General features: G+C 46.6%; 2 protein-coding genes across 10 annotated transcripts in view; one reads left to right on the top strand and one right to left on the bottom strand.

Annotated features, from left to right (window-relative positions):
- Nucleotides 1-1,132: 1,132 nt before the first annotated feature.
- Nucleotides 1,133-3,583, bottom strand: NDUFB11 (NADH:ubiquinone oxidoreductase subunit B11). The gene is made up of 3 exons (XM_036117311.2): nucleotides 3,163-3,583; nucleotides 1,520-1,650; nucleotides 1,133-1,357 (listed from the first exon to the last, which is right to left on the bottom strand). Exons 1-3 carry the CDS (start codon nucleotides 3,364-3,366, stop codon nucleotides 1,231-1,233), a joined length of 462 nt encoding a protein of 153 aa, XP_035973204.1. The 5' UTR covers nucleotides 3,367-3,583; the 3' UTR covers nucleotides 1,133-1,230.
- Nucleotides 3,584-3,785: 202 nt separating this feature from the next.
- Nucleotides 3,786-14,864, top strand: part of RBM10 (RNA binding motif protein 10) — a 29,355-nt gene continuing 18,276 nt past the window's right edge. For 5 of the 9 annotated variants that reach the window (XM_036117310.2, XM_036117309.2, XM_036117305.2 and 2 more), the window contains exons 1-2: nucleotides 3,786-4,188; nucleotides 6,183-6,324. In XM_036117310.2, the coding sequence (XP_035973203.1) occupies nucleotides 3,924-4,188; nucleotides 6,183-6,324 (407 nt within the window). In that variant the 5' untranslated portion in view covers nucleotides 3,786-3,923. Of the gene's footprint in view, nucleotides 4,220-6,182; nucleotides 6,325-14,864 lie in introns of all 9 variants that reach the window. The other 4 variants (XM_078064354.1, XM_078064353.1, XM_078064352.1 and 1 more) reach the window with 1 other exon arrangement.

The following is a 14,864-nucleotide window of genomic DNA, read 5'->3' as shown; positions in this document are numbered from 1 at the left end:
ATTGCTCACTTCCGGGAAGGCTCTACGTGGATGTTGCTCCCACCTTAGCCACAGGCCAGTGGACTAGGGCTCCTCCTGAGACTCAGTAGCTAGGGGTAGAGACATCACCTCTGAAGTCCCAAGCAGGAACAAGCACAGAGATGGTAGCAATGAGCATGTGATGTGGAGTTTTGAAGTATGGGCTGTGGAACAGGGCAGAGATGCCAAGGGCATGAAGGGGAGCCCAGATGTCCAGACTTAACAGGGATTTAGGAGAGACTCCCTGGAAAGAAACAGACAGCTAGAGCAAGTCTCCTGAGCTCCATCTTCCAGAAGACAGAGAGACAGAGGGGGACAAAGACAGAGCCTGAAAGAATGAGCCCCTGATGCAAGGAGACAGCCTATTCCCAGAGAAAGAATGTGCAAGGGGAGAATTCCTGAGAGAGAGACAGAGAGAGACAGAGAGAGAGAGAGAGAGAAGGGGAGCAGGCAGGCAAAGACATGCATGCATATACAGAGATGTGCATCTTGTGTGCGAGACCACCCAGACTGGGACAGAAGGGAAGGGAGAGGCATCCAGACTCACCAAGACACAAGACGGGCAGAAACTCCAAAGCGCAGACAGAAACAGAGAAGGTGGCGACGGAGACAAATGCTCATCCTCGGCAATAGAAAAGCCCTGCTCTGACACACCACCCTCAATCCCCAGTCGTCCCGGCCCTTCTAAGATGGTTGCCATTGATTTCTTCCTATATGCCAAACCCCCATCCAGAGGAGCCCTGAGCCACCCTGTAAGAAGCCCGGACTATTCTGCTGGAGAGAGATGCCACATGGAAGAAGACTGAAGTGCCAGACACGCGAGTGAAGAAGCCACCTTGGATGTCCATCCCAGTTAAAGATGCCTCCAGCCCCCCTGCCACCATCTGACTGCAACCACCTGAGGCCCCGAGAAGAGCCACCTAGCTAAGCCCAGTCGACCACAGGACCATGAAAGGTAATACTAAATTGTCATCTTCAGCCACTAAGTCTTAGGGTGTTTGTTACCCAGCAACAGATAACCAGAACACCGAGAAAAGGCTGCAGTGGCCTTTTAAGACCTGACACCCCCATTCCCACATCCCCCCGCCACAACAAAACCAACACCAGCCAGTCAGACTTTTAGTCCCTTTAATTAGGTGCTCTGAAGAAAGGGCAGAATGACAGGGAGGCGGTGGAGAAGGTGATGTTTCTTGAGCCCTGCTTGGCAACGGGTCAGTCCTCATCCTCCGGCAGCTGGATCTTGCTGGGGTCAAAGCAGTTGGATTCCATGATGGGGAGGCCATTGGCCTCTCGGAATTTAACAAGCCTCTCAGCCTCTCGGCGGGCCCACTCCTGCATTCTGGAGGCAGCAGCACGGGAGTAGACATGAGGGAGCCTCACTGGACACCAATCCCCATCTTATCTCCCCAATCCCCACTGGCACAAAGAACAGGATGCCTGGCACAGTCCCCTTCAACTTCCACCCCCACCCATTCCACTCTCTTGGACACCCCCCATGCACCTGTAATCAGGCAGATAAGCTACAAAGGTGCTGCCAAGGACCAAGACAATGGAGAAGCCAAAGAAAAAGACGACCCGCATGTTCCAGACGTCCACAGCAGGGTCCTTGTCATAACCGTGGGAGTCTGGGTTCTGTGGCAAGAAGAAGAAGAGGTCAATGAGGGCTTCCTGTGGCTCCACAAAAGCCTTATGCTGGCACTGCATATGTTGGTCTCCAATTTCACCTCAGACCAATCTCCCCTCTCTCCTTTAATTCCTCTTTCTAGTCTTAGGAGTTGTCAACCTCCTTCTTACCACAGGGCCTTTGCACTTACTGTTCCCTCTGCCTGGAAAGCCTTCCCCCCAGATCTTGTCATGGCTAGATCTGTCTCCTCACTCAAAGTGTTGGCTTCATAATCACTTCCCTTAGGAGGCATTCCCTAGTTACCTTATCCATTACTTGTCTTAAACTACAGGAAATTGCCACTTTTATAGGTTAAAGATGGTTGAATATTGCCAATTTCCTATGGTTTCACCTAACAAAATTACCCCCTACCCCGAAGTCACTCCCCATCCACTTATCTTGCTTAACTTTCTTTCTAGCAGTTATTAGTTTACCAAGGTAGCATCTCCCCAGGTCCTATCACATTATCTTATTACATACTCAATATTACTGTTTCCAAATATTTTACATGTTTACCTTCTGTGTTCTCCACTATCACATAAGCTCTACGAGAGCAAGGGCTTTATCTGATTTCCACACTGCTGAACCCCTAGGGCCCTGAACCGCACCTGGCATACAGCACGCCCTGGCTCCTTATTTACAAAATGAATGGATAAATGAATAAGCATCCTATATATCCAAGCCAGAGGACAGTACTGATGAAGAACCTACTGTGTGCCATACACAAACTTCAGCATATCCCAGGGAGGCGGAAAGTAGCAATAATGATTAACACCTTCTAATGCTGAATACCAGGTGCCGGCAGCTGTTCTGAGCATTTTGACTCATTTAATTACGTGAGGCAGATGTAGCATTTTATTTTCTAGAAGGTGTCCTCATACTTTCCCCATTTTACAAAGAGGCAACCACGGAGTTAAGCTACTTGACCAAGGTCACAAAGATGAATAACTGTGGGTGCTTGTATTCCAACCATGGCATTCTGATTTCAGAGTCTCTGCTATCACCACAACACAGAGGACCTGATTCCGCCACACGTTCAGTTATGCGAGTTTGGGCAAGTCACTTAACATCTTTATGCTTCAGTTTCCTCATCTGTAGAACAGGTATGCTAACAGTACCTACTTCAAAATAGGGTTGTTTTGAGGATTAGATAAGATAACGTACGTAGAGTGTTTAGATTATTACTATTATACATGGGTGTTTAGTATTATTGTCGTTATACTATATTGCTTCTAACGTGTTCTGAGCATTGCCCACTTCAGGTTTTGATACCTGTCTGCAAAATAAAGCCAATCTCGCCCCCGGCCCTGAACTGAAGATTACCAGGGTACAAACAAGGAAATCAAGCTAGGCCAAGTTCCCAAGTCTTCGAGGATTTCACCAGCAGCGCAATCCTCAGCCGCCTAAGAACGTCCTCTACGGCGCCCCGTCCGCCGGCCCCCGATTGACCCTTCCGGCGTCCCGTTTCCACTCCCTCTCACCTTCTCATAGAGGTTTTCGTCCTCCGGATCTGGGTCCTCCTGCCAGCGTACGGTCGGTTCCGGCGGCCGCTTTCCAGCCACAGCCGACGGGGCGATCACGGCCCTGGACGAGCTGGATTCCCAGCGAACACGGGCTGCCGGGAAACGCGTCGCCGCTACTGCCAAAAGGCGGCGAGCGCACAAACCTAACAGCCCGCCCGCCATGACAGATTGTGCTGCTAGCTCTCAGGGGCGGGGACGGAAATGCGCCTACGCGCAGCTGCAGTTGGCCCGAGCGCGACAATTGTCGCTCCGCCCCCGCTGCACCAAATAGGTCCCGAGTCTGGATTTGGTTTTCGAATGAAATGAAGCGCTGAGCAGCCCTCTTTCCTTCCCTCTGTCATGGCCTCACGGGGGCGACCATTTTCCTAACCTCGGTCAGGCTAAGGAATTTCTGGCTGATAGGTCTGCTCATTTCCTTGATAAGAAAGCGTTGACATTTGGGTGGATGCAGGTCCCAGCCAATAGCACGGAGATTTCCCTCGCCCTCTGGGGAAGGGGGCGGAGCTTCCGTTTGTCTTTCATCTTCGAAGGAAGCCAAGCTTCTAAAAAGCGGGCCTCGCCGGATTGGCCAATAGCTACTCCTTTTCGCGACTTGCGAGCATTCGGAAGGAGAGTGGGGAGGTGGCATACGCTTGCCAATCAGAGCCGGCCAGGGCTGGCCGTCGGCGGCCGGCGACCAATAGACGAGGCCGGCCAGAGCGCGCTCCCTTAGTAGGTGGATGGTGGTCGAAGCGCCGGCTCCCTTCTCGTCGTCGCCATTTTGTGCTGATGATTGCGGCCGGCTGGGAGTAGGCGGCACTGGGTTTCCTGGGGAGGGTAGCGCGCTTGGCGCTTCTCCCCTCCCCGCTCCTCCGCCCTTCTGCCTCCAGCCCCGGACTTGGGGGTGGTGCGGGCCGGCTCCGGCTGAGCTGGGAGAGTTGGAGGAGGTGGCGGCGCGCCGAGGTGATGTCCGGGAGCCCTCCCTTGACAGCCCGGGCCGAGAAGGTGAGCGTCGTCGCTGGTCGTGGGGGCGGAGGTAAGGGGCCGGGGGCGGGCGGGTGCGGAGAGGAGGCTCGAGGGCGGACTACGGGACGTGGGCCTGGGCTACGCGCGGAACCGAGGGATGCGTGCATGGCCTGAGCCCGGGAGGGGGTGTCTCCCCCCCCTTTTGAGAGCGGAGGCGCGTGCGCGATTGGGGCACAGAATGGGTGCACGCGGGTTGGGGGAAGGGAAAGACCGATGGGAGTGGGCTTCCGTGGCTTACTGTGTCTGCGACACCGAACTTTATCCGTGGAGGGGCCGAGGTCTTTATCCATAGGGGAGGGGGTGTGCTATCTGCTCTGTGTGACTTGGGTACTTACCTATCCATGGAGAAGCATTCTGTGGCTCTGGTCCTTATTCTTGGGTGGGGGAGGAGGAGGAGGAGGAGGAACAGGAACGTCTCTATGACTCTGGTCTTTATCCTTGCAGTCTGTGCTGTAACTCAGGTCCTTATCCATGGGGAGGGGTCCTTATCCATAGGGAGTCTTCCTGGGACTGGCCCTAACCAACCCACTTGCTAGGCGGGGAGGGAGCGCAAGGAATGTGTGTATGACTTACTGCCCCTTCTTTGGGAAGGGGTTCGTATCCGTGACTCTGACGCTCATCCTTTGAAAGGGCCTCAGTGTGTGATTATGGCCTGTATTCATTGTTCCTGTCTTGCGATTTGGGCCCACAGTTATTCGGGGTGCATGTCTGTGACTTTGGTCCCTATCTGTTGTGGATACCGGTGTGTGACTCTGAGCTCTTTGCCAGAGTCTACTGAGGGTTTTGTATCTGGCTCTCATCCACTGGGGCCCCTGGTTGTGATTCTAACTCTTATCCATCTGGGAGCAGGCAGCTCTGGTTCCCTGTGGCTTAAGGAGGAAGAGAAAATTGGTTGTGTGTATACGTGGAGGAAAGGTGTGGTGGTAACCTAGTGTTGGGCAGGTGTTGTTACTGCCTAGCTTTGCCTGATTCCTGCTCAGAGGGTGGGGCCTGAAGATTCTGGGATACTTCTTGGTGACCCCTGGCCGGGTCACGTGGCTCTGGGGACTTACTTAGTTCTCATGGCAGCCCTGAGGGTTGGGTGAAATGACTGCCCTTCCATCCCAGCAGAACAGCACAGGGGTTGGGAACAGCCTCAAAAGGGCTCCTTTTGCCTCTGAATAAGTTGGACCCAGAGCCCTGGGGAGAGAACCACCTTGGGACCTGGCTCCGCATAAGAGGGCGCATAAGAGACAGGGCTCGAGGCTGAGCCAGTTGCAGAGTGAGGGCCAAAGCTGTGTTGGCCCGGAGCCCAGGGAGACGTCAGCTGTCTTACTGCCAAGTTAGCCCCTTTACCCTCTACGCCTTTCGTGGTCTTCTGCTGTCTTGTAGGGGGCAGCCAACCTCTTGTTGGGAGGATGAAATGGCACCTGGGGCCCCATGGAAGGAGCCTGGTGGGTGCCTACAACTCCCGTTGTGAAGTCTTGCTTCCGTGCCTAATGTGCCTGATCTTAGACAAGTCATCCAGCACCGAGAACCCCCTGGGCAGATAGCTCCAGGCTCAGACTTGTCTACCAGTCTCAGATGGCAGAGCCCTGATCACAGAATAGGTGGTACCACCAGGTCTCTCTGCAGGATGCTCCCTCTCTGCTGAAGGCCCTGTTGTTTCTGTTTTATTTTATTTAAGTAAGCTCTACGTCCAGTGTGGGGCTTGAACTCATGACCCCAAGATCCAGAGTTGCATGTTCTACTGACTGAGCCAGCCAGGTGCCCCTGGCCTTGCTATTTTAGGGCTGTGGGCTGTAGCTTCATGTTTGTGGGGAAAGGAAGGAGCAGGCCAGGTAGGGGCTGCCTTCCCGCTCTGGTCCACAGGAGCACCAGGAAGTTGGGAAGTAATGTCCCTGGGCTAAGGGACAGCAGAGAGCCTTGACAACAAGGGTTTCTCAAGGAGGCCCCAACTGCCTTGACCCCTTTCTTCCTTCTCCTCTCCCCAGAGTCCCTGCAGGAGGCATCACCCAGGCTGGCAGATCATGGTGGCAGCAGCGGGGGTGGCTGGGAAGTGAAACGGAGCCAGCGGCTGAGGAGGGGCCCCAGCAGCCCCCGCAGGCCCTATCAGGACATGGAGTATGAAAGACGGTGAGTTACCCACTCCCACCCCTACCAAGCATCCTAGGCTTATCCCCGTGTAAGGATTGGTCCAGGAAGGTGCTAGGAGGGGACTTCCGGGCAGAGGAAACAGTGCAGCAGATGATTGGTTTCTTTTCAGCAGACATTTACTTGGCACCTGTTGTGAGCCAGGACCTGTGCTAGGCTCTAGCAGTGCAGTGCTGAGTGAGACAGATAAGACTGTAGCCTTCTGCCTCAGTGTCTCACAAGAGAGACCACACAGTTTACAGGTGACTAAGAAACAGCTTGATAGGTGCCATGGTTGGTTGTGGAGTTGGGAAAGGATCAAGAGAAAGGGAGGAATGGAGGCAGAGGCCCAGGTTTCCAGTTTGGGTGACTCAGATGTTCACCACCACCAAGGTGTGGACAGCCACTGCAGGAGGAGAGGCAGAGGTGGGTGGCAGGTGGGTGGTGGGTTGTAAGTGCCTGTGGATTCTCAGGGGAGAGGTGTGGGCTATAGCTTTGGGTTGGAGGGATGGATGGGAGTGGTCCTTTCAGAGTCAGGCATTTGTGCAGGATAAGTATGGGGCAAGCCAGGTCAGATAGTGGGAGACTTCAGGACAAGGTGGGCTGAAGCTGGCAGGATACTTGTCTTAGAATGGGACACTCTCGTATGGTTATTTTTATTTTATTTTATTTTTCCCGTGTGGTTATTTTTAAACTGGTATGAACAGGAAACAGTCGGGACACTTGGTAAAATACAGAGATCCTGGGCCAACCCTCACCATCCTGGTGGATCACTCCAGTTGATTCTCATGCAGATGATCTATTCCTGACATATTAAGAGTGCCTTGGAAAGTAGACGTAATGCTCCCAGAAAGCCTCTGTTAAGAGTCAGTAGATTTATAAAAAGTCAGGGGGGAAATAATTTTTTAAAATGTCTTACAAAGGGTTTCTTCTTCCACCACCCCCTCTAAAAATGTTTTCTGAAGAGTGAGCCCAAATTTGAGATGGGGTCATCATCTACTGTTATTCAGTCTTCTTAAAAAAATGTCTTTTGAAAGCATTCAAGTTTTGGGTGGTATTCTCTGGAAATGCTCTGTGGCAGTTTCTGAGTTTGAGTAGGTGACATACTTCCTTCAGACTTTATAACCAAATAAAGCCACTGTCTTTCTTTCGGCTTTCAAAAGACCTCAAGTGCAGAGGTTTGAGTTAAATCATACCTTTTCAGTTCAAGGTGGGTTTCTGTCATAGGTCACTGCAAGGCCTTCTCTTGCCATATTTTTTTTTCCTTTTTATTTCCAATTCCGATAGCTGTAGGCAGCTGTTCTGTCCTGTTTGAAATGTATCCTTCTAAAATATGTAGCATTGTTTTGAGTGTCCCTGTTTTCAGTTTATACAAATGACAGAGTGCTGCAGTTTTCATTCTGTTCCTGAACTTTGTATTACTCAGCACTGCATTTTTAAGATCTGTCTCTATTGCCATGTGTGTATTAGTGCTTTGCTCCTAATTGGTCCCAAGGATGCCATGGTGTATGCCTGTTGCCTTTTACTTAATGATTCCCTCAGGATGGGTACCTGTAAGATTCATCACTTTTTTGTCTTGTAATCTGTGCATTCAGAAACCTCTGTTCCTGCCTCTGGATCGCAAAGATTGTTTTCACTCTATAGTTTTCCCTTTCACGTTCAGATCTTTAATAACATTTAAGAGTACACTTTTGAATATGGTATAAGGTAGGTTCTGGTTTTGTGTTCCTCCATATAGTAGGCAGTTTTCCCAGTACCTTTTAAATAGTCCATTCTTTCTTTATTGATTTGTAGTACGTCATCTCATTTCAAGTTCCCTCATGTACGTGGATCTGTCTTGAGTAATCTGATTTGTTTCATTGGTCTATTTGCTTAATTCTCATGCCAGAACCTTACTGCTTTTGTTATTATGGCTTTATTAGAATCTCTTAGCTCCAACTTTGCTCTCTTATTTATCAAAGTTGATTTTAGCCATTTGCAGGACTTCTATAAAAAATGTATCAAGTCCCTCAAAAACATTCAAGAAGTTTGATTAAGATTGCATCAAATTTATATATTAATTTGGGGAGAACTGTCATCTTTGTTAATTGGTGATCTCATCCAAGACCTGTATGGAGAATATTTTAAAGTTCGTTTAAAGGACATACAAGGGGCTCCTGGGTGGCTCAGTTGGTTAGCGTCTGCCTTCGGCTCGGGTCATGATCTCAGGGTCCTGGGATCGAGCCCCACGTCGGGCTCCCTGCTCATCGGGGAGTCTGCTTCTCCCTCTCTCTCTGCCTCCCCTTGCCCTGGCTCACGCTTTCTCTCACTCTCTCAAATAAATAAATAAAAATCTTAAAAAATAAATAAAATAAAATAAATCTATGGGGTGTCTTTGTGGCTCAGTCAGTTAAGCGTCTGACTCTTGATCTTAGCTCAGGTATTGATCTCAGGGTCGTGAGTTCAAGCCCTACTTTAAAATGAATGAATGAATGAATGAATGACATTCAAATCTGAATAAATGAAAATACAAGTCTTGTGTAATTCCTAGGTGCTTCAATAGTTTTCATTGACATCTTATTTTCTTTTATATTTTCCAAGCTTGTGTTTGCTGGGGTAGAGGAAAGCTGTTGATTTTTTTCTAAGTTATCTTACCCCTGCTGTACTCTCTTGTTATTTCTGATTATTCATTGTTGATTCTGATAGTCTTTCTAAGTAATTGATCATGCTGTATGCAAATAAATTCTGTCACTTCTTTTTCCTCACTTATAACGTTGTCTAGGACTTTAGTACCATATTAAACAGTGTCAGTGATGCTGGGTGCACAAAATAAGATTCATTTTGGCAGGTTGTAACAGAAAATCTGAAGAATAATGGCTTAAACAATGTAGTTTATTTTCTTTCTCATAAAGGACATCTGCAGATAGATGAGACATTTCTGTCTCATAAAGGACATCTGCAAGACATTAGCAGTCAGTGCCGGCCTGATAGGCAGCCCCGTCTGCTTAGCCATCAAATTGGATATGTGCTGTAGGCTGTTAGAACATAGCCTTTCATAAACCAAGAAAATAATCTTAGTTTGTCAAGATTGATCAGAAATGAGAATCGGGGGCACCTGGGTGGCTCAGTCAGTTAAGCATCCGACTCTTGATTTCGGCTCAGGTCATGATCTCAGGGTCCTGGGATCGAGTCCCGCATTGGCTCTGCACTCAGCACGGAGTCGGCTTGAGATTCTCTCTCTCCCTCTCCCCCTGTGCTCGCTCGCTCTCTCAAATAAATAAATCTTAAAAAAAAAAAAAATCAGGTGTGCCTGGGTGGCTCAGTCGGTTAAATGTCTGCCTTCGGTTCAGGTCATGATCCCAGGGTCCTGGGATTGAGCCTCGCATCGGGCTCCCCGCTCGGCAGAGGGCCTGCTTCTCCCTCTCCCTGTGCCTGCCGTTCCCCCTGCTTGTGCTCTATCTCTGTCAAATAAATAAATAAATAAAATCTTTAAAAAAAATAATCAGTGTTGGGTTTGATGAACATTAAAAAAAAAGAGAGAATCGAACTTCATAATTACGTGCTTTTTTTTCTCTTTTTGTCCATCAGTTTCACAATTAAATTATATCCTTGCCATTGTTGAGTTATACCTTCCTTGATCATGGTGTGTATGTTTATAACTTCTTATTTTGAAAAAAATTTCCAATTTTCAGAAAAGTTGCAAGTACAGTAAACTCCTGTATATCTTCTCCCCAGAACCACTAACTGTAAACATTTTGCCACATTTATTTTACCTACCTATATGCCTCACCATCCCCTTCTGCCCCCCATCTCTCTCTATATATAGAGATGCAGATACATATCTAGGTATCTATATATAGGCAACTTTTTTTTTCATGTATCATTTCAGTTAGTGACTGACATGACCCTTAAGCATGACAGAATGTATGTCCTAAGAACAAGAACTCTCTTTCATAACTATAGTACACTTCTGAATATCAGGAAATTGAACATTGTTATAATACTTTTATCTTCTAAAAAGTCCGTATTTTTATGTCATCCCTTGTCCTTTATGGCATTGGTTCCCTAATCTAGGATCCTGTCCAGGATCACACACTACACTGCACGGAGCAACTTTGTATTTTGGTTCCCTTTACTCAGGAACAGTTACTAAGTTTTTCTTTTTCATCCATGGCCTCAGTATGTTTTAAGAGCACAGGTCCTTGGCTTTGTAGATGCTTCTGAATTTGAGTTTTCCTAATGCTTCTTCATGGATTGTTGGCAGAAAAATTATTTAATATGTACGTTTTTAAAACACTGTTACATTTGATTAGGTACTGTATTATTTAGGATATTTGCATCTGTGTCCCTCAGTAAAGTGGTCTTAACGATTGCCTTTTCTAGTACCCATCTGACACTGAGTCACCATAGCCTCATGGCATGATTTGGGCAGCTTTTGCCATTTCTCTCTTTATTGGAGAAACTTGTATAAAAATTATCTGTCCCTTGAAAGCTTGTTAAAACTGAGCTTCGAAAGGGCCTGGGTTTGTAATGATCGTTTTGTCTAGTTCTTCTGCCAGTTTTGGCAGTTTATATTTTTCAGAAATATATTCATTTTGCAGAGGTCCTCACATATTAGGATTCAGTCCAGCTTTGTGGAAATGTATTATGAACAGGGTCTGTCTTTGGAAGGTATTTCGTCAAAGTGCTCTGTGGCCAATGAAAAGTGTCCTTTACAAATGTCCAAATCTGTTCTCTTCCCAGGTTTAAATAGCTAGAGTTCAGTATGCAAATTTATTTAGTTTAGGGGCACCTGGGTGGCTCGGGTAAGTGGCCAACTCTTGGTTTCAGCTCAGGTCATGATCTTGGGGTCCTGGAATCAAGCCCCTCCTCAGACTCCATGCCCAGCAGGGAGTCTGCTTGAGGATTCTCTCTCCCTCTCCCCCTCCCCCCTGCTCATATGTGCTTGTGCGCTCGCTCTCTCTCTCTCTCTCTCAAGTAAATCTTTAAAAAATTTATTTGGTTTAGATGCTGAGTGTCAGAGTTCAGGGTTTCATCTGAACATTTATCAACTGTTCGGTTCTTAAATTCTGAGGACTAGAGTTCACCTATTGAGGGATAACTGTGGTAAGCAAACACATATTGCTCATATCAGAAACCTTAAGGGGCGCCTGGGTGGCTCAGTCGGTTAAGCATCTGACTCTATTTCGGCTCAGGTTATGATCTCAGGGTCATGAGATCGAGGTCTGTGTCGGGCTCTGTGCCACGCATGGAGCCTGCTTAAGATTCTCTCTCTCCTTCTCCCCCTCCCCCCCTCCCCTTCTCTAACAAACAAAACAAAACCCTTAAAAATATGTCACTCATACCAGCCACTTCTTGTCCAGGCATTTATCATAAAGAAATAATTTGGGTTCCAAGCCAAGCTCACAAGGACAAGGACTTCATTTTATTCACAGCAGTTATCCCCAGCACCTAGAACAGTACTTGACACATAGCAAATGTTACATTAATATTTGTTGAACGAATAAATGAATGAACAATTATGAAAATTGGAAACCAACCAGATGTCTGGAAACATTTCATTTTCTCCATTTGTTAATTATCTTTGAGCTTTATGGTGTTTTTCCAGTATTTTATTATGAAATTTCAAACATACTGCAAAGTTGGAAGAATTTTTTTTTTTTTTTTTTTAAGTTGGAAGAATTTTACAGTGAATAACCTCTATACCCATCCACTGGATTCTACCATTAACATTTTACCATGCTTGCTTTATGACATGTTTATTTGTTTATGGTATTTTTTAACCCGTTTTTAAGTTTTTACAAAGCCAGATTTATCAGGTTTTTTTTTTTTTTAATGACTTCAGGGTTTCGTCTTGCTTAGAAAGGCCTTCCCCGTTCTTGGGGTGATTCATTTTTTTCTTATGTTTTCCTTCTAATGTCTTTACAGTTTCTATTCAGGGATTTCAATTTTTGATTCATCTAGAATTTACTTGGTATAAGAAGTGAGGTAGATAAACAACTTTTATTTTCTTAAACTTTTTCTGTGAAGGACCAGAAAGTAAGTATTTTTGACACTGCAGACCACGCCATTTCCGTCACAACTACTCAGCTAAAAGCAGCCCCAGACAATATGTAAATGAATGGGTATAGCCGTGTTCAAGAAAACTTTATTTAGGTGACTGGATTGGGTCCACTGGCTGTAGTTTGCTGATCTCTGGGCCAGACCGTTATTGCAACTGGTGTTTATTGACTAATCCATTTTCACCCTGTTCATTTGAGTTGCAACCTCTGGGTTACTCTAAATTTCCATGTGTGTTATTGTGTAGTGTGGACTCTGTTCAGTTTCACTGATCTGTCCATTTGTGTTTCAATGGTTCCACCTTTATATATAATATGTTTTAATATTTGGTGAGGTTCTTTTCCCCCTCATTAGTCTTTTTTTTAAACAGAATTTTCCTGACTCTTCTAAATTGTTTTTTGTCCTTTGCTGTTATAAACAGTGCTGTTGAATGATGCTTTTGTATGTGTGCAAGTATATTAGTATATTAAATTTCCAGGAAAACTGGGGGTCAGGGTAGATTTTTAGTTTTACCAGCTATTGCCAAATTCCCCTCCACAAGGGACTGTTCCCGTTTTCACTCCTACCAGCAGTACAAAAGTGCCTATTTCCCATACAGCCTTAACCAACAGCGTCTTGCCAAACATTTGGACTTTTACAGATCTGTTGTGTTAGAAATGTTCTATCACAAAGCTTCCTTACAGAAGAATTCCAAATAATATATGTAGATACTCCACATTCCAGGAGGTAGAGCTTAATTCTCCTCCTCCTGAGTGTGGGCTAATCTTAGTGACTCACTTCTAAAGAACAGAGTGTAGAAAGGGAAAAAGAGAAACTATAGTGGAGGAACCTGGCATACCCCACCACAACCACATGGTCAAGGTCAGCATCGGCAGTGATAAGTCACGTTGATATCATGAGCCCCCTTATACAGTGCGATCAGCAGGGCAAGTCACCTCTCTTGTATTCTCCCCCAAAATACCATAACCTCCATAACTTCTAGTCTAATCACAAAAACACAACAGACAAACCCAAGTTGAGGTACATTCTGCGAAATAGCTGACCAGTGCTCTTGAAAACTGTCAAAGTCATTAAAAAAAAAAAAAGGCAAGACTAAGAAACCTTCACAGGCCAGAGGACACTAAGGGTGCATGATGACTAAAAGCAATGTGGCATCCTGGATTCAATCCTGGAACAGAAAGTGGATGGTAGTGGGAAAATGGGGCGCCTGGGTGGCTCAGTCATTAAGCGTCTGCCTTCGGCTCAGGTCATGATCCCAGAGTCCTGGGATTGAGCCCCGCATCGGGCTCCCTGCTCAGTGGGAAGCCTGCTTCTCCCTCTCCCACCCACCCCCACTTGTGTTCCCTCTCTCGCTGTCTCTCGCTCTCTCTAATAAATAAATAAAATCTTAAAAAAAAAAAGTAGGGGCACCTGGGTGGCTCAGATGGTTAAGCATCTGCCTTCGGCTCAGGTCATGATCCCAGGGTCCTGGGATCGAGCCCCGCATCAGGCTCCTTGCTCAGCGGGAAGCCTGCTTCTCCCTCTCTTTCTGCTGCTCCCCCTGCTTGTGCTCTCTCGCTCTCTCTGTCAAATAAATAAAATCTTTAAAAAAAAAAAAAAGTAGTGGGAAAACAGGTGAAATCCTAATAAAGTGTGGGGTTTAATTAACTTCTTAGTTTTGACAAATGTGCTGTGGTTACATTTGTCCCCTGTTAACATTAGGGGAAGCCGGGTGAAGGGTATATGAGAATTATGTTATCTTTGAACTTTTCTATAAATCTAAAATTATTTCAAAACAAGTTTGACTTCATCAAGATTAGAATCTTAACATAAAAGGACATGGTTCAAGAGAGTGAAAAGACAGCCCACGGAATGGGGAAAGGTATTTGCAAATCATATATCTAATAAGGGATTAACACCCAGAATAGAAAAAGAACTCCTTCAGCAGCACAGGAAAACCCAATTCAGAAATGGGCAGAAGACTCGAATAGACGTTTCTCCAGAAAAGACACACAAGTGGCCGATAAGCACAGGAAGAGATGCAGAATGACAAGTGTTGGTGAGGATGTGGAGAGATGGGAGCCATGGTGCATTGCCAATGGGAATGTAAATGGTGCAGCTGCTGTGGGACACTGTCCAGGGGCTCCTCAAAAAAATAAATCTACAACTACCGTGTGGTCCAGCAGTTACATTCCTGGGTATTTACCCAAAGGACTCGAAAGCAGGGAGCCAAACAGATATTTGTACACCAGTGTTCGTAGCAGCATTAGTCACGACACCCGAAACAGCCGGTAGGTGGAAACACACTTGATCTTAGCCAAAAGGCCGAGAAGTGATCAGTAGGTGGAGACAGCGCAGGTGTCCTTCAGCAGATGCGTGGCCAAAGTGCTGTATGCCGTACCTACGTACACGTGCGGCCATAGCAAAGGAAGTTCTGGCTTAGGCTACAACAGAGGTGGACCTTGAAAACATGATGCTAAGTGAAAGAAGCCAGACACAAAGTAACAAATATTGTATGATTACAC

Source organism: Halichoerus grypus, chromosome X (assembly GCF_964656455.1).
Source record: "Halichoerus grypus chromosome X, mHalGry1.hap1.1, whole genome shotgun sequence".
Taxonomy (NCBI): domain Eukaryota; kingdom Metazoa; phylum Chordata; class Mammalia; order Carnivora; family Phocidae; genus Halichoerus; species Halichoerus grypus.
Note: the sequence above shows the minus strand (reverse complement) of the source record. Positions and strands in the feature narration are given on the sequence as shown.

Excerpts from the sequence above, each read along its gene's own strand:
- NDUFB11 (XM_036117311.2), bottom strand. The coding sequence starts at position 3,366 with ATGGCGGGCGGGCTGTTAGGTTTGTGCGCTCGCCGCCTTTTGGCAGTA. Across the intron at positions 1,651-3,162 it reads ACGAAAACCTCTATGAGAAG|AACCCAGACTCCCACGGTTA; the intron begins GTGAGAGGGAGT and ends TTCTTGCCACAG. Across the intron at positions 1,358-1,519 it reads GCTTATCTGCCTGATTACAG|AATGCAGGAGTGGGCCCGCC; the intron begins GTGCATGGGGGG and ends TGCTGCCTCCAG.